We start from the raw sequence: 19,324 nt of genomic DNA, 5'->3' as shown, positions 1-19,324 counted from the left end.
AAAATGTGGAAAATGTATATCCATTTAAGAGCTTATTTATTTATTTTATTACAGTTTTATACTGCCCAATAGCCGAAGCTCTCTCATCCCATTTGTGTGAATAAAAGGATTGTGTAATTTGATTCAAATTTTAAGATTTTTTTTTAATGTGGTTTTGTGAATATAACCTGGTATGGAAAATTCTTCTGGTATTATCTGCTAAATAAAAAAGTAGTGTTAAAAGATCAATTTAATGATCTTTAATGGGTGATAACAATGGTGCCCACTGCAAACATTATACCAAATGCGAGCTATGACAGTACCCATGTGAAAACCGGACTTCTTAGAAAAGAAGGAGAAGCTTAAGGGATTTATATCTGTAATTGTAAAATAAATAAATAGTTGGCCTTTCTGTAAAAAAAAAAAGATGTCTATCTTTTGAAAGTCTATGGACAATGAAGAGCAGTCTATTATCAATAAAGCTAAGGCAGCTATTGTCCCTTTTTTAAATTTGGGAAACCTGAGGATAGTCTGTGCTCACAGACTTTTTCTAATTTTTGCCAACCAAACAGGAAGTGATATCCTTTGAGTTCCCCTCCCTCTGAAGCCAGCCACTCCTGCTGTAAATCTTTTCCTTCTCTCCTAAATCTATCCATCTTCACTCCCATAGCCCACAATTCTCACCAGCACCCAAGCTTCCTTATATGCAGTCTTTCAGTCACCTTCTCCCCCATTGCCTTAGTGCCACTTTCCCTTCCGTATCTGGTAAATCCTAATTTCCCCAATTTTCATCTTTTCACATCTCCCATGTGTTAGACGGTAGCTATACAAATGAAGCCAAATTTTCTCCTCTGTAATGAATATGCATGAGTAGGTTTTGAGAACTAAACACTGTAACAATAAAGTTCCTGTTTTTGGAAATTAAAGAAGTGTTTGAGTTAATTCCCCCATTTTAGTAAAAGCATATTGCAGAAGACATTTTTCTCACTCTCTCAAAATACTGGAACCTGTGTGTGTGTGTGTGTGTGATTGGTTAGAGATTCAGGACAAATAAAAGGAAGTACTTCTTCATACAGCACATAGTTAAATTATGGCATTCACTACCACAAGATGTAGTGATGGCCACCAATTTGGACGGTTTTAAAAAGGGGGTTGGATAAATTCCTGGAGGAGAAGGCTATCAATGGCTACTAGCCCAGATGGTTATGTGCTACCTCCAGTTTTCAAGGCAGTAAGCCTGTGTGCACCAGTTGCTGGGGAACATGGGTGGGAGGATGCTGCTACACCATGTCCTGCTTGTTTATCCCTCCTGGCCTCAGTCTGCTCCAACAGGGCTCTTCTTATGTTCTTAAGTCTGCTGTATGCACACCACAGCTCTGGTCAAAGCCTGCCTTAGAGCCATGTGGTATACATGGAAATTACATGACTATGCAACAGCAGGGATGGGGGCAGCCATGGATACACCAGATCCAAAGCCCCTTTACTCCTCGGGCACACTCCTATATCAGGCCCCAAAACTACAATTGCCTCAAGCTGGTGTGGATATTTCACTAACTATTGACTTCAATGGGAGAAATAATTTTTAAGAAGATAGAAATTTCCAGAACAGGAAAAAAAAAAGCCAAGGAAGTTGCTCCCACCTCCTGCACTGGCAGCTGAGGCTCCTCAGGGTCTGGATGCAGTAATGTCTCCATGCCAGATCTCCTGCCTCATTGCTAGAAAGGTTTTGTGGTTTTATTCACTCTGCTATATTTTTACGCTGATTTTCTTCTGTGCTCCTGTTCTGCTTGGTGTTTATTTTGCTGTCATTTTGCATTGATTTTTTGTTTTTGTTTTTTTGTTTTTGCAGCATTTTTTTGCATGACATAGTTTCATGCAAATGGTTTTACTGAAGGGAGACCTAAAAGTTTTTCATCTAAGCAAGCAAGCAGACAAGCAAGCAGACAAACACATACTATAAGGTAGTTTAGATTGGAGGAGGTAAATGGCTCAAAGTCATCCAGTCAACTTCCTGGATTTGTCTCCCTAGCCTCGGACCAAGACATTATCCATTATTGTGCCACGCTGGCTCTTGCTTGTAGCAACATTAGACCAAAGCAAAGTGCATAACATACTTGTTAAATTGTTTCTCTCTAAACATTGCTGATTAGTTCAGGTTTGTTCATATACAAACTAACTTCACTTTCATACAAAAATGCCAGCAAATCTGATTGGATTTACATCAGAGTTCAGCAAATGACTCATTTACTGTACATGGGCTGTCTCCAGTGCATAACAATATAGGTTCACATAGCTATTCTGATTTTATTTATCTACAACCTACCACAGAAATCTAGCCTCTGCTGAGACAATTGTGAATTCTAATGACTGCACAGTACAAAACAGACAAGAAAAACCATGTCTAAATAATCTAGAGTTTATCTTGGTGCAAGGAAGTCTGATGTGAGCATGGGCTGTGTGTTTAAAGAGGATAGTGCTACACGTTATAAGGAACACTGACTGCTGCCAAAAACTACAGTCCTGTGTTGAGTTCCCCCACCTCCAGAATGTGTAGCATAACTTACTTTATGTCCTGGTGGCATTACACTGCCGTCCTCATCAGGTGTTATACCTGCATAAGGTATCGGGAAGTGTGTAAGACAGATGGGGCTATGCCCCCCAGCCCTGCCCCCCAACATACCTGACCTCCTTGCATTGAGTTTATAGTCAAGAGCAATCTAGATATTCCAGATTTTAAATGGCATTCCAGCTATGGTCTGTTTCTGCTTTTTAACATGGAATTTTATTCTGAAATAAAGTTAAAATGAAGGCAGTAAATATTTATTTTATTTTATTTTATTTATTACATTTGTAATAAATAAAATAAGGCTCTATGGGCGTAATAAATAAAATAATAAATAAATAAAATATGTAATAAATAAAATAAGGCTCTATAGAGCCATAGAGACTCTATGGGCGGTTTACATAGGATAAAACCACTTAAAAACAATGTACAAAAATTTAAAATCACAAAAACATACAAAAACAAACCCAGGCTAATAACATATTGCTAAATGCCTGGGAGAAGAGAAAAGTCTTGACCTGGCGCCAAAAAGATAACAATATCGGCGCCAGGTGGGCTTCGTCATGGAGATTGTTCCATAATTGACGGGCCTAAGTTAACAGAACTTCTTTTACCTCACACATTTCCCCCTTTCCTATTTTACCAAGGTTTCAGGATAAGTTCATAGCATTTGGCTGCCATTAGTAATAATGTTGCTTTTCCATTATGTTAATTTATCTTAGTAAATTAACTGCTAATACTGGAACAAGGCAGACTCCTCTTTCTGTATTATTCATACTTTTGTTGCCTTCTGACATACAGCAAGACAAAGTTTGGATCACTTGAGAGAGAGCATAAGGCACAGTTTAAGCAGGCATGATAGCTAGCAAAGGAAGAGTCAGAATCGCCAAGAAGCCTACCTAACTTATAATGTAACCTTACATATAGCTACTCAGAGGTTCCATTAAGTTCAATGGAGTTTCTTTCCAGGTAAGTGGGTGTAGGATTGCAGCCTTGTTAATTATTTTGTTGATTGAACAAGTGAAGGCCCATTTAGGCAGAACGTTTTGTCTCCCTATACATGAACTTTAGAGAAAAATGTTGCACACTAGGCACCTTGATTGCCATTTTTCTTCAAAGAAAGGCAGGGTACAAATCAAATAAATAAATAAATAAATAAATAAATAAATAAATAAATAATTTCCCCTTCATGCATCACAGCTCTGTTTTGAATGGCTTTTCTTTACGGGCAAATCATCTTAATAAGGTAAGTAACTGTATTTTGTTGCCATCTATAAATGGACAGAACTTTTCTTCTCGAAATCAAGCTGCTAATTTTTTTGTATCAGTGTGAAATAAAACAAATTGGTAGTCACAGTGAAACTGAAGTCAATGGAAGAGAGTTAACTCTCTTGAAGTAGATGAGTGGTTGTCATCATATCATGCACAGTTCTTGCCTTGCAAAATTAGTGTGTCAACAGTTTTCAGTACCTTTGGCTTTTTCCTTACGTTTTTCTTACATGCTACTGTCTTGCACTTTCCATTAAAATTTTCTACTTAATATAACATTAACTTAATATAAAATTAATGTGGGTACTATTTTTGCATTGTTGTTTATTAAATACGAGCAAAATAAATATACTAAGTTAGAATACACTCTAAGGCAGGATTGGACAACTTGTGGCCCTCTAGATGTTTTGGCCTACAACTCCCTTCAGCCTTAACCAGTAATGGTGAGGATGATTTGAGTTGTAGACCAAAACATCTGGAGGACCACAAGCTGCTCTAGGGAATCAGAAAATGAATGCATACTGAAATTTCCTCTTATGCAAATGACCCTTTGAAAATTAGTCAAGTTTCTATAGGATTTTTTCCCCTGGAAATCTTTCCAATTCAAAACTTTCTAGGAAACCCACATCACTAGAGGCCAAGCTATCTCCACTTGGACAAGGTCACAGTTGGCACACCAATCAAAGTTGATAGAAGATGTTTCAAGCCACAGGGATCATTTCTGCCTTTAACAGCAGAGTAGAATCAATAAGCATCCCCAGATACAACCCTGATTCTTTAAGGGGAGTATGACACCATCTAGAACAGGTTGAATATCATTAACCTACCAATGAACAATAGATCTTGTCAGTTTGTTTTCCCCCCTTCCAGTCCATTGCCACATTCAACCACTGGCTCAGGAAAGCTACATGATCTGATGAAAAAGAGTGATAGACTTGAGTGTCTTCCACATAATGGTGACCCCCTAGACCTAATCTCTGGATGACTTCTCCAGATGTTTCATACAGATGTTAAATGGAAGTCCAAAGCATGATTGTCAAGAGATTGAGCAGTAAGCCCCTGGCACCAGCTTCTGAAAACGATAATTCAAGCAGAAGCTGAACACCACCAAGCGGTTTCTCCCACACTAAACCAGGAAGACCTATCCAGAAAGATGATTTATGGCATCAAAAGCCACTGAGAGACCCAAGAGAATCAACAGGGGTCAAATTATGGTTTCTTTTAAAGAATCTAGAACTGCTTCCTCTCTCAACAATGCATCTATAACCTTCTGGATACAAACAGGTTGGAGCATAAAAATAGTTGGTGAAACTCAACCAAGGAACTTGTCTACATTCTCTAATAACTAAATGTAATCCAACAAAACCGGACCGGATGGTGCTCTGGACACTTCTGCTAACCACACTGCATTTATTGTAGAGTCAAAGTCACAATGTATGTAGGTGACTTTATCCTCAAAGTATCTTGCAAATGCATCACAGTGTGTTACTGAGGGTACTGCAGCATCTCCCCATGGGTCAGATTTCATAAGTCCCTACATATCTGGACCAAAAGGATGCAATGGTAGAGAAAAACTGTTTGCTTCCATTACTGCCACAGAGTAGTGGGTTCTCAGTTGTGTTTGAACAGAAACATTATGAGTTTTCCCTTGTCTAGCCATCTTCCCACTTGCTTATTTACTCTCGGCTCAGGTGTATATCAAGGACCTGCATAGGGGCTGCTCAGTAGAAGAGGGCTCTTAGGAGTGATAGAGTCAACCACCCAAGTTATCTCTCTATTCCAGAGGAAGTAAGAACTTAAGAACTTAAGAAGAGCAGTGCTGAATCAGACCGAGGGTTCATCTAGTCCAGCATTCTGTTCACATAGTGGTCAACCAGCTGTGAACAGGAAACCACAAGCAAGACACAAGTGTAACAGCAACTGGTATACATAGGCATACTGCCACTGATACTGGAGGTAGCATATAGTCATCAGACCTAGTCATTGATAGCCTTAGGACATCTACGGCTTTGACAGAACTGCCAACCATACCAGCTAGAAAATTCCCCAGAGCCCTCAGAAATCCTTTAGAATCTATTTGCTCTGTGGCTGAAGCATTTCTATTGGTTCCTTCACCCTTGCAGACAGATAATAATAATAATAATAATAATAATAATAATAATAATAATTTATATAGCTCTTTCTAACAAAGCACTGTGCATGAGATAAAATAGGCCAGGAGTTTACAAAAATTGAATAAATACAATAATTCTAATAAAAGTCCTTAACTGAAATTAAAAGAATATAACAATATAACCTTTAAGAACCATATAAAATGTGTCATGGCCACCACAAAAAAACATCAGCATGCTTTATCAAGCAGCCTAAACCTCAACAGGAAGTGTTCTGACCTTACAAGGGAATAGATGTCAACCCCCGCCCCTTAAGGTCACTATCGTTTGTCCTGCTTCATGTATTGGGCCAATGATACGTTGGGACAGCCCTATTGTTGTCATGGCAGCCATGGAGTCCCGAGCCATTATTTCTGTGTCTCCTCACTGTTCTCTTCTCAGAGCTGAACAAACACAGTTCTTCTTTGTCACTTTCCTTCCCCTTCAAGTTTGTCAATAAATGTGACACTAACATAAATGTTATACACCAGCTGACCCTTAGCCAGTGCTGAGCAGTTTGGAACAATTATGTCTTTTGTTCTAGATACGATGCTTCTTATGTAGCGCCAAATGGTGCTTGCAACTGTTTAAATTCACATTTTGTTTGTGGCCCAGAAAAACAATGCTTCTCAGTTGTGGATTATTTCTCTTGTCTGGTCTTATATTCTTAGGGCATATTTTAAATGGATGTAAATGAATGGTTAAATATTTTCAAGAGAAGTATAAACATATGAAATACTTAGAAACAGTGGGATAAAGAGATTGTGGCTGTGACTGTTCTGCAGTTGTTCTCAAGTGGCTGAAATCCCAGGTTATCCTATGTCTCCTTTTCTAAAGTGAAATGTACCCATGTAGGCACAAGTAACAAGTCAGGTGGTAGATCTTGTCTTAGACTACAATCCTGCAGTCAAATAATTTGCTCTTCAGTTCAAATCAAATTGTAAGACTCAGCCAGCATCCCTTATGCTTGTTAACCCTGACTCCTCCCTTAGGATATCCAGGGCTTCATCTTGACAAACATGGGAGGAATGCACATTGCTCTTATTTTCCGCAGTATGATGAAATCGGCTCTGCTCCTTCAGCGTTATACAGCATTGCTGGCTGTCCCTAATACCCGGAAAAACATTCTTCCTGGTGGGGGATGGGGCGGGGCAGAACTAATAGCTCCTGCTCCCTCCCCACATTATGCCCACTGTTCTGAGAAGAAGCAAAATTCCAAGTTATCCAGGGCGGGATCTGAAGAGAGAATCTGTGCATTTGTGGAGGGAGCTCTTATCCTTTACTTTGCTGATGCACAGTCTGCCTTAATAGGGTGAAATGGGGGTGCTCTCCCTATGAGAGCACCCCCACCCCAATTTCACCCCATTAGCGCAAATGGTCAGGGAAAGCAGCAGATCTCTATTTTTATAAACTGGAGATGCACAGCTGTGCGTCAGCAAAGTAAAGGATAAAAGCTTCTGGCCACAAATGCAGTTTCAGATATAAACTGGGGTGAATTAATGCAGAATCAGAGAAAATTAACACAACCCTGCCCTCTGCTCAGCTTCCCACAACCAATCAGGGGTTGCCATCCACTCCCAGCTCAACTCCAGAGCAAGGTCACACGGTGGAAGGGTCCTGGTGACTTTACTTTGAAGAGAGAAGTTGGGGTAAGGTCCTGACTTTTTTTACTGTGCAGCTTTGAGGAAAAGCCCCGCAGTGGTGTGAGTTGGCAGCCATGTCGTATAACTGACCCAGTGCCACTGTGCAGCCACTGCAGAGCTTAGAAGGTGTATAGACAGACCCCTGGGCTCCCTTTTCTGTTACTCTGACATCCCTTTCAGATCTTGTCCTGGTGACCGTATGACTTCTCTACAATCTCCAGTACACCAGAATTGATGTCTCTGATCTTCCTGTCAATAGCAGATTTCTCCTCCTGTCCCTCAGCCTCATTTGAAGCTTGGTTCCAGGTCTACTTTCTTCAACTCCATGCTTTCATCCCACCCAATATGTTTCCATATTTCATGCCTTCTGTATGCCCTGCCTCCCTATAGCATGCCTTCTATAATTTTGGTAATTCTCATTCAAAGATTCTTCAATTAACTATGTAACTCAACCCTGCATTTCCAAATACCGGTAGTTAAATAGAAGAAACAATGTTTGTTAGGGTTGTGGACAGAGGAGATACATATTAATTTATAAATTAGAATGGTTTCTAAATATAAAGCTGTCCTGAAACATCAATAGTCTTGTTAAACATATAAAATGGCTATATTTCGTGGGGTAATTAGTGTGGAAAAATACTATGTCTACAGGCCAAATGGATTTACTTAGAGAAAAATGCATGTTGATAATGATTAAAAACAGATTCCAGTAGTAAAAAGCAATGGACTATTTTGGAAAATGTTCAGGCTGAGATAAGCACAGAGGGTCAATATATTTCGTCTCATAAGTGACTGGTCTCAATCGGATGCTTCCTCTCTTGAGCAATAATGATTGCCAACTTTGGAGTTGGCTCACTTAACTGTACCTTTAAAAGTTCTTTGACCCACAGCAATTAGCAGGATATAATGCTGATCTCCATGATGCAAAATTGGCTGATTTCTGCATTGCAAAAGGCACAGGAACAAGCCAGGCTCCTTCGTTTCTGGCTAGTTGGAAATCCTATAACCAACAGGGATCTTCTATACATTGGAAATCAAAACTGAGGATTCATACAGTGTCTGGCAAATACTTAGAGACTTATTATTATTATTATTTATTTATTTATTTATTTATTTATTTATTTATATAGCACCAGTTTGAACAGTTTGAGAGCCAAACCATTGATGCTATTTTCCACGCATTTCCTCCTATCACCTAAAATATCTTAAAGTTATAAAGAGAGATGGAAGAATAATGTATGCATGGCAGCAAGGATTCCACCAAGATTTTCTGGGCCCAGTACACTGTATATGGATTGGGTCCTCTGACCCACCTACAAAACAGGGTGCAAATTTTATGCACACTGAAACTAAAGAATCAAAATATTTGTGATCAATAATATCGGCTGTACGTTAAGGTATCTGTCAAGAAGTAAAAACTTTACAGCCTTCTTCCTTTGTTTTTAATCACTCCATTTATCCAAATGTGGCTGGATGATAATGATAATCCCACCTTTCCCCCCTTGCAAAGGATCCAAGGCACATCATGGTCCTCTCCTCTCCATTTTTATCTTCACAACAACCCTTTGAGGTAGGTTAGGCTGAAAGTCACCCAGGGACCTTCATGGTTGAGTGGGGACTAGAACCGGGTCTCTGAGTCCCAGTCCAACAATCCAACCACTACACCATGCTAGCTATAGATCAAGGGCAAAGCACATGCTTTTCATGGAGAAAGTCCCAGGTTTAAAACTTGGTATTGCCAGTTCAGGTAATAGGTAATGGGAAAGATCTTTGCCTGGGGGCGGGGTTAACCTTCCCCGATCTCATACCCTTCAGATGTGTTGGACTACAACTCCCATCATCCATGGTCATTGGTCATGCTAGTTGTCACTGATGGATGTTACAGTCGGCTGACTACAGTCAATAATATTCGTCTAGTTGGGTCAAGGATGTGGCACAGCATAAGGCAATTGCATACGTTAATCAAAGTAGTAATCTCTGGCATTTCATTCTGTCGGTTTTTGCCTTCCTGCTGTTGGGGCTGAGCTTTAGTGGACACAAAATTTCCACAGGCCTAAAAGCCATTTGGTGGGGTTCAGATCCGCAAGCTGAATAGCACAGAGTCTGCCAAGTTTCGGAGTACAGAGACCAGCTGTAAGAACTCAAACTCCAAGCTGCAGGAGTGATGTCAGTGGTGTTTACTCCACATTTGCGCATGAGACATAACATAGATCAGAAGAAAACACGATGAATGTTGGATGCTGGGTGTAAAGAACAGCTACAGCATCTGAGCCAGGAACATCAGCAACACAAGTCAGGTTTCTGAAAGGACTGGTTAAATGTTAACTCTCAGCAAGGCAAATTGGGTTCTCAAATTACCTCCATACAGTAGCTCATGATTTTCCTGGTGGACTGGTGGGGGCGGGGAGAAAAGAGGACAATTTTCAAACCAAAAATAAAAAGGAAAGAGGTATCAAGACAGACCAGTGTGAGACAGTGGTTAGAAAAGCAAATTGTAATAAAGTATCTTTTCAACAGCAGTGTGCCAATTTAATTAGAGCGCTTTATGTTTGGCTGTTTCTTCACAGAGCTCTTCATTTCTTTTATACTGCCTCTGCCTCTTGATCTTTCTGTTTTATTGCCCTCTAGTTCCTCCCAGTAGCACTCTATGCTGGCATCTTTTAGTTGGCTTCCTTGCTCATCTAGTTTCCTTTTCATTGTGGATCCATTCCTCAATCCGTGCCTCTCTTGAAGTGCTTATTTGCTCCCAGATATATTTATCCTACTAGCTAGAGTCGTGGAGACAGCTTCTCAGTGTGTTTTTGCACCAATTCAGTTTAAATGTACTGGGATGGAACTGAAGACCAATTCAGAAATATACACTCACAAACAAATCCAGCTTATTTGAAGTAAATTAGGTGCTAGGCAAATATAACTAGGACAGCATTCTGAAGTTATTTGTTGAGAACAATTTAACAGTAAATTCGGTCTCCATGCATTCACTTAAACTATACGAAATCTGTTTACAAGGTGAACAGTTTAGAAGGGCTTTGAATTTAGACTTAAGGCAGTGTTGTGGATTTTCTCTCTCATTTTTATTTAGCTGACTGTCTGTTTCAGCTGATATCTAGGTAAGAAACCATGGTCTTTCTTTTGTGTGCCCGCCTCCCTCTGATTTCTCATACTTCTTCTCTGCTGGATTGCACCTTCTCTACTACCATCTTCATGTGTATTCCCTAGGATGCACTGAATATCTGCCAGTCCAGCTTTTTAATTCACAACTAGCAATTTCTGCACTCATAGAAATTTCTTCCCCACCAATTATTTAATTTTCTAAACATTCATCCATTTCTCTATCCTGTTCTACACAATTGTTTTTTCCAGCTGCTGCTTCTTCATCTTTTCTCTCTCTGGCCTTAGCTAGACCTAAGGTTTATCCCAGGATCGTCCCTGCCTGCTCCCGGGATATCCTGTGTGTCATTTACATGAGCAGGGATGACCCCGGGACAATCCTGGGATAAGCCAAAGGCCCCCCCCCTCTCTCTCTCTCTCACTCACACACACACACACACACACACGAACATAAGAAGAGCCATGCTGTATCAGCCCAAGGGTCCATCTAGTCCAACATTCTGTTCACATAGTGGCCAACCAGCAGGACAAAAGTGCAACAGCACATTCCAGCCCATATTCCGCAGCAATAAACATACTGCCTCTAATGCAGGAGGTAGCACATATCCGTCAGGACTAATTGAGCCTTCTCCGCTAGGAATTTGTCTAACCCTCTTTTAAAGCCATCCAAATTGGTGGCTATCACTACATCTTGTGGTAACAAATTCCATAGTTTATCTATGCATTGTGTGGAGAAGCGTGATGGCTTCTTCCTGTTTCGGGATTAATCGCATGAGTAATCCCACCCAATTAGGAATTATGTAAAGAATGGATTATCTCACAGTGCTGTGTGTGATGTGCTGATCTTGATACTATCAAAAATATGTGCAAAAATGGGAAGTAGTTTTAGTTCAGTTTTAATCTTCTCATTTCTCAGGTACCAAGTATATCTATCATTTTCTCGTCCATCACTGTGTTATCCAAACACAAAGAATTACACATCACTGGAAAGTGTTTTACAAGAGTCAAACTACGCTAATGTATGGTTTTTCCATTTATTTATTCCATTTCTATACCACCTAATGGTTGGTGCTTTCTTTTGTAGCATCTTTTGACATGGCAAACTTCAGCCTAACCCATTAATTATGTGATCTAGCAACAACACTCCTTTCCTCCTCTCAAGTGCTTCTTTTGGGTATCCCCTACTTCAGTACCAGGAAAAAGGTTGTGATGTATAGTGGCTTTTAAGTACCCTAGGCTATAAAACTAATATATATATATATATATATATATATATATATATATATATATATATCAGAATTTAATTTTTTTAACTCTGTAAAAAATTATAAACTGGATGCGCTACTAGTGGTCATTTTTTGTTTGTTTGGAGTACTCTAAGCAGCCATTCATTTTAGACCAGCATACTTACATACGTTACAAACCTTTACCACTACCACTCTTGATTCCCGTTACTGCATAATTGGTTTGTAGAAGAAGAACCAAACAGGTTAGAAATGTAACATCCCCTCAGTGATGAAAGGTAGGCACTATAGAACTTGTACATCTGATCCAACTATTTGTGATCCCCTTTTCCTATTAGTTCACAATGTTAAGGCTCCTACAGAAAATCACATGCTTATTTGTGACCAGGAAATATTTGAGAGATCACACAATAGCATTTGCATCTGGCAGAATGTCTACTTATTGATTATAATTTGTTCTAGGAGATGCATCGTGTTATTGTACTAGTGTATTAGGTGCATCTACCTGGAACATCTTGGTGAATGATGCATTATAAAATCAATAAATACATCAACTTTAATAATTAATAAATATTACCATGCAACAAAACTTTTAGTACATGAGGAAGCAATTAAATTGTAAAATAAGACTCATAGCACTACAAAACAGCCTCCCCCTTCTTGGTGCCCCCCAGATGTTTTGGACTATAACTCCCATCAGCCACAGAGTTGTAGTCCAAAATATATGCTGGGCACAATGTTGGGTAAAGCTGCTGCATTGGCATGTTTTGGTTTTGGAAATGGGAAACACTTATACGCATTCAGCTTCAAAATTTACTGCAAATCAGTGGCTTGGATCCAGGATAATACTGGGGCTGTCTAAACGTCGTCTTTGCCCTGTGGCAGCTGCACCATAAAAAAATCGGGAACTTACCCCAACTTTTGCCTTTGAAGCGAGGTCACCACGGCCCTCACTCCGGCATCAAGCCAGGGGTGGTCTGGGTCAGATGGCAGCAACTGATTGGCTGCTGGAAACTGGGAAAAGGGCAGGGCGGGGGTCCAGTACTCAGATGACCGCCAGGAAACCCTGCGCTCCCTCCTGGCATTGGGATTTTCCACCTGCACCAGTGATACCGCGGGGTTTCAGGGAGAAGGAGCAGTGAAGCCTTGCCGTGAAGACTGACCTATAGTCACGCTTTAATCCCACTGAAACCAATGTACTTTGTTAGTAATTTAAATCTATGTGATTTATGTTAGCTAACTTGTCCCATTGATTTTAATGGGTCTAAAGTATAACTAAGAGTGCAATCCTGTGCACACTTACTTGGGAGTCCCATTGAACTCAATGGTGCTTACTTCTGAGTACACATTTATAGGATTGCATAATAATGTAGCATAGTTCCAACCCACTGTCTCTCAGACTAACCTACATCACAGGCCAAGTTGTATGTCTAAGCAGACACTCTGAGATCCTTGGATGAAGAATTGGATACAAATCTAACAAAGAATTGGATACAAATCTAACAAATAATAATCTGTTTTACAAGAGTTCTGTGATTTTAATATGGCTCAGCTACTTAGATGGTTGCTTGAGTTCTATGATGCAACAACTGATCTTTTTCTCATACTTGTTATAACATTCTTATCCTTACCGAATCTAATGCAGAAACATATAGCTTCTTCCCACCAGGGTTATACTGTGCAATTACTGTGATTTGCGTGCAAAGGACTCCGAAGTTTTCTAGTTTATAATCTGCTTTGACTGAAGTACTCCCATGCATCCTGCTTAGCTTTTAAAACTTGAATTGTTCTGACTTTTATACTGCCTGTTTGGTGCATTCCCTTACCCTCCTTATTGCTTTATTATGATTTTATTAGAATGTAAGCCTATGCGGCAGGGTCCTGCTATTTATTGTTTTACTCTGTACAGCACCATGTACATTAATGGTGCTATATAAATAAATAAATAAAGAAGAAGAAGAAGAAGAAGAAGAAGAAGAAGAAGAAGAAGAAGAAGAAGAAGAACCAACCTATTTAACTACCTTTTTAGGAGCAAATCTTTTGTTGTTCTCCGAGCGGCCACTGGGGGCGCAGGAGGATGATTTGATGTGCTTAAAGTACAAATTAAACAAATGCTTACATCTGTGTAAGTTTTAAAGATAAAGATATCAAAATTGGCACAGTAATAGATATTACAGGGGACTTTAAGCATACCAAATTTGAATCAGATTGGGTCATCTGTTGATTTTTTAATGATTTTTTTTACATTTCTCCCCCTTAAACCCTTTTCTGGTATGCAAAGGATCACAGAAGTAGCCTCTGATAGTACAGGGGACTTAGTGAAGTCATTCAAATTCAAACCCCAATGTGATTCACAAACGAAGATGTTTAATGTATTGGCTGAACAAAACAAAGGCACAAATCCTGACTGGTCAGAGCTTTGACACACTCAGGTGTGTTATATGTACTCCAGTTTCTAGAAGAAACAAATTAAGGCAAGTTAGACAAACACATCAGATTCCTTGGTAAATTTCTGTATTCTAAAGGGAAAATGAATTTAGATTGTTCCATATGAGTTTAAAATCCTACATAAAGAGATGAAGAAACTCACTGGTAACAACAGTGAATGGAGATTCATCAAGCGCAGATATAAGGTCATGCAACTACAAATAGATCCTACTGAAGTCGATGACAGGATTTAATCATGTATGGTATGTTTTAATCAGTTTTTAATGTGTATTTTATATCATGTTTTTATACTGTTTGTTTTATACTTTGAATGGCTTTAGTTTTTGTGAACTGCCTGGGGAGCTTCGGCTGTTGGGCAGTATAAAAATGCAAATAATAATAATAATAATAATAATAATAATAATAATAATAATAATAGGATTGCCTCAGTATTGGGAAGGTTCCTGTGCCTTTACACAGCTGCATGATCCAAGAGTCCTCTGTTGAGTGAGGAGGGGGGAGAGAACCTGGCAATCATTGTTGCACAGACGTTTCAATCATTTTAAATGGATTTGAATTTCTATGTTTCATCCCAAGCAAGTAACCAGTTGAAGGAAGTGTTCCATTATGCATACATAGCTTTCACTTGAAGAGTTCAGTTGAAGTTCTCAACTAAAAATAATGAAGAGAGAATCCATCTGTATATTGCATTACACAAGCAGTTCAACTTTCTCTATTAAAATGAATGGGGACCCACAAACACTCAAGAACTCCACATTTGCCTTTGAGTGTTCACATATCTCTGAACCCTGACCAAACGCCCAATTTTTCTATAATAAATTAGGCTTGGTGCTGAGTTACCTGCATGTCAAGCTACCTCTACAGTGTGTGTGTGTGTGTGTGTGTGTGTGTGTGTGTGTGTGTGTGTGTGTGTTTGTATTAGGGGTTCATGTGTTTCGAGATTATTTGTATTATTTATTATAGCAATGGGCATCTTAAAGACTAACAAATTTATTCTGGCATGAGTTTTCCTGGACACAGTCCACTTCATCAGATGTTTACCAAGCCTGGGAATTTTCACTGAAGGTTGGTATAAATGGGGCTATAACAAATTAATTTTAAAAAACAAAAACAAACCAACATTCTCATTTAAAGCATGTGAAGTTTTAAAACTTGGGTGGGCAGTGGAGAGGCAGTGTAGTTCCCAAAGAGCCAGGACCCCTTCCTAAGGCATTGCAGTGATGCTAATGGTGGTCTGGACAGTTGGTTAACTTGAATACCTAAACTATGCTTTGCTGAAAGTGGGAGCAAGTCAAGCATCACAATCCACATTTGCCTCACGAGATTCTCTGTTGGCTGGTTGTGGTTGCAGATGACAGGTGAAAGCTGAAGCACTTTGCACATCTATACGAGAGGGGAAGGATGTGATGATACCCAGCAAGGAATAAGTGGACTTTTCAAAGGATATACATTCTGGGACTATACATACTTCCACTCCTTGTTAGATTCCAGCTCTCTCAGCTGTATCTGAATGATAAAAGAGACTCTTCACTAGCGTGCAGGAGGAACCTAGAGTATTTTCAGTGACACACTTTACCTCTGTGTGCAATGAAGCATAACATGCAGAAACGTGCAATGTTAACAACATTATCTACCACCTTGAGACCTTATGATAGCTCATGCAATGTGTTAGTGCATCTGAAAACACTGTGCTGTGGTCATGGTAACTGGGGCTAAAATGCTAAGAACCAGATCATCAAGACTGTTCTTATTTTAATTCCCAGATCAGAAAAAATTGGTGTAGTAATCAAATTGGTGTAAGAAAGAGAATATCTCATTTCATCATGCTTACTCTTAAACCTGTTTTTCATTTTTTTAAATCCTAGCACAAACAAACCTAGCCAGGTTTAGAATGGAGGTAGATCTTTGAGCTTATGTCACCATGACTCTTTGCAAAATAAAATAAGAATAGACAGATCTCTTAACATTAATTTGCAATCTAGTAAATCACTCCCAATTCTGATGCCTAATGCCATGAAGCCTATGAGTAGACTAAAGAAAATCTCTCTCTCTCTCTCTTGTTTTTTTCTTTTGGGCTGCAATGAATGGTTTGTTGCTGCAACAATTGGTTGCATAGAGCTATGGAGAGGTAATTGAAAAACACCTTGCTCTATAATATGCCTGTGTCTATGCCACTGAGGCAGAAGTTTTGTAGGAAGATCAGAGACACACTATATACACACTGGCTATACTTCAGAGCGCATCATGGCCAGAGTATAAACCTTGAATCTCAACAACAGCAAGAACAAAATACAGAAACAAATCAGAGAGCAAAATACAGCTTTCCATTCTGCATACAAACCTCTCCTGGTTTCAGCTGCAGAGGAAAGTGAAAACTAGGTTCTGTTAGGTAACAGACAGAATTTCAATTAGAGGGTTTTACACTTTCAAGCATATTAGCAAATGCTATTTCTCCTCTCTCTCTCTAGTCAAGAAATCACAAAGCATCTGTCCTAGACACCCTTTCAACTGTGCCTGTTTGACAAAAGTATACTGTACCATAATGATGAGAGTTCTGGGTCTGCTCATTTCATCATCACTGTCCAGAGGCAGGATTTCATGTGACAATTCCTCTTGCCGTCGTCTACAAATATGTGCACAGTTCCTCTGTACCACTGAACGAAAGGCTTGAAGCAGAACAATGCTGGCAGCACAGCCCATAGCTGCATCCTGAAGCCTACAAAATAACTTCTATGTTTATGCTATGTTTGAAAAACAGTGGCTCCTTGTCCCTGAAAGCAGCCTACAGTGCAGCTGCAGCCAGCCAGCTCTCTCTCCAATCATTTCCTTGAGCTGCAATCATCTGATCACAACCAAATAGCTTGGATGCAGATATAGGAAAGATTTGATCCACTGAAACTACACACACACACACACACACAGAGAGAGTGAGTATTACAGACCCTTTCTTTGCTGTGACTGTTTCTATAAAACACAGGAGAACAATTTTCCTTGCCTTTTGCAATAATCCCCCTCCTGATCCCAGATTCACAAAGCTGAGAAGTACAAACCAGCTGTTTAATAAAACCTGGCAAGGCCTGCTGTTTAAATGCCTGTTAACAGAGGGAGGTGGTGGTGGGGGAACAGCAATGAGCCATAAAGAGAATTAGCAGTGCTAAGTAAAATAGCGAATACTTCTTCATTAAAAAAAATAGTTTGTTTTTCTGAGGGATATGACTTCACTGGGGGAGAAAGTCTTTCATTTTCTGAGATGTAGGTGGCATATTGAAGCATTAAAACACAATGCATAAAATAAGTGCCAAAAAAAAAAAGGAAAAGGATTGCGCAGCTCATAACCAAACATCACTGGCTTAATGAGAAACATTACTGTGTAGTTCTGAAATGCTTTTCAATAGTAGATTTTTTGTGGGCGTGATCCCACACATGCAAGTTGTTCTGCAGACGAGGGCATTTTTTTTACATTGGCAGAGGCAGCTCGTGTGTGTGGTAAATTGCTCTAAGGAAGGCTTGCTCCCTAGGAATTCACAGATACACCCCCTCCCCACTCAGAGAACAAAATAACCAACTGGGAAGCATTTGTAAATGTTTTATTGATAATAATTAAGGCCAAGAGAGAAGGGGTGGGGGAGAGGGCTAGCAGGCTGTCAGCAGTTAACAGCCTAGTATTCCAGCGGCTGGTAGAGAAGTCATTCAGAAAGCAGCTGAAGAGGTGCTTAGAAATCATGTGACCCAGTTTGGCTAAATATCAAGAACTTAATGGTATAGTTGTGTGAGGTAAGAGAGCTTCTGAGGAAGTTGGCACTGAACTGTACACACACACACACACACGAAGAAAAAACTACAATTGTTGCAAAAAGATGTTTTCAAAAGGAGCAGTATTCTTTTAAACACATATTTCTTATTATCTTCTGTGTTGTATTTGCAGACACATCTGTCTTCACTTTTTTTAAAAAACAACAACAACGTTTAGATCTACTGACACACAAAGGGGTCTGCTGTTTCGGGAAGCAATGGGAGCTTTGCCATTGACTTTCATGGGGACTTGAGCAAGCTTGTAATTCCTGTTGATGTAATCTTTGGAACGGCTGTTTTGTGAAATCAATTGTCAAAAAAGAGAAAGAGAATGGTGCTAACGCTGTTCCCTGGAACCATTTTACACAGGGGTTGATTAGGCTTTAATTGCTCTGTAATCTGTCACAATACGGCAGCATTTTAATGAAAATATTTACCAAGGCGATGAAATGAGTTCTTTAAAAGCATGCTGCTCACTGCCAAATGTTTCTCTTTCCTTGCATCAAGAGGAAACTGACTATAGTCCTTAGTTCTATTCTCTCTCTCTCAGGGCCAAAACAGACATCACTTTAAATCTGTGTCTAGTACAGCCTACCCCAACCTGATGCTCTCCAGATGTTTTGGATTACAACTCCAAGCATTCCTTACCCCTGGCTATGCTGGCTGAGGCTGATGGAGGTTGAAGTCCAAAACATCTGGAGGGCACCAGGCTGACCAAGCAGCTAGATTTTAATTTTAGTTTTACTCTAGATAGATGCAGGGGACCCAATCCAGATTGGGACCCTAACATGGGGATAGGAGAGGTTTTAAAATCCAGTTCGCCTGCCTGTGCCTACTCTAGAGTAAAAAATGGGGGTGGGGAGAGATGTAGCTGGTTGACACGTTTGTTTGGACCGACTCCTTCCCGCCTCTCATTCCTACATAGGGCCTTGCTAGACGAGGCCTAGCACAGGGGAATCCGGTGGCAGGCCGCAGTGAGGCCTCCTCCAATGTGCCATAAGCGAATTCGCTTATGGCGCGCCTTTTCCCCAGCTCCAGCCTCAGGCCGGAGCTGGGGAACATCTAGTGACTTCCGTGGCTTGTCGCGGCTACTCGCTTACTCGCGAGTAGCCGCAAAAAGCCGCG

At 39.9% G+C, this 19,324-nt stretch overlaps 1 protein-coding gene across 2 annotated transcripts in view; it reads right to left on the bottom strand.

Annotated features, from left to right (window-relative positions):
• The window catches only part of DOCK10 (dedicator of cytokinesis 10), a 199,583-nt gene extending 182,410 nt beyond the window's left edge, over nucleotides 1–17,173 (bottom strand). For both annotated transcript variants that reach the window (XM_063132211.1, XM_063132212.1), the window contains exon 1: nucleotides 16,946–17,173. In XM_063132211.1, coding sequence (XP_062988281.1) covers nucleotides 16,946–17,107 — 162 coding nt within the window. In that variant the 5' untranslated portion in view covers nucleotides 17,108–17,173. The remainder of the gene's footprint in view (nucleotides 1–16,945) is intronic.
• Nucleotides 17,174–19,324: the final 2,151 nt, after the last annotated feature.

This window comes from Elgaria multicarinata, chromosome 8 (genome assembly GCF_023053635.1).
Source record: "Elgaria multicarinata webbii isolate HBS135686 ecotype San Diego chromosome 8, rElgMul1.1.pri, whole genome shotgun sequence".
Classification (NCBI taxonomy): Eukaryota; Metazoa; Chordata; class Lepidosauria; order Squamata; family Anguidae; genus Elgaria; species Elgaria multicarinata.
Note: the sequence above shows the minus strand (reverse complement) of the source record. Positions and strands in the feature narration are given on the sequence as shown.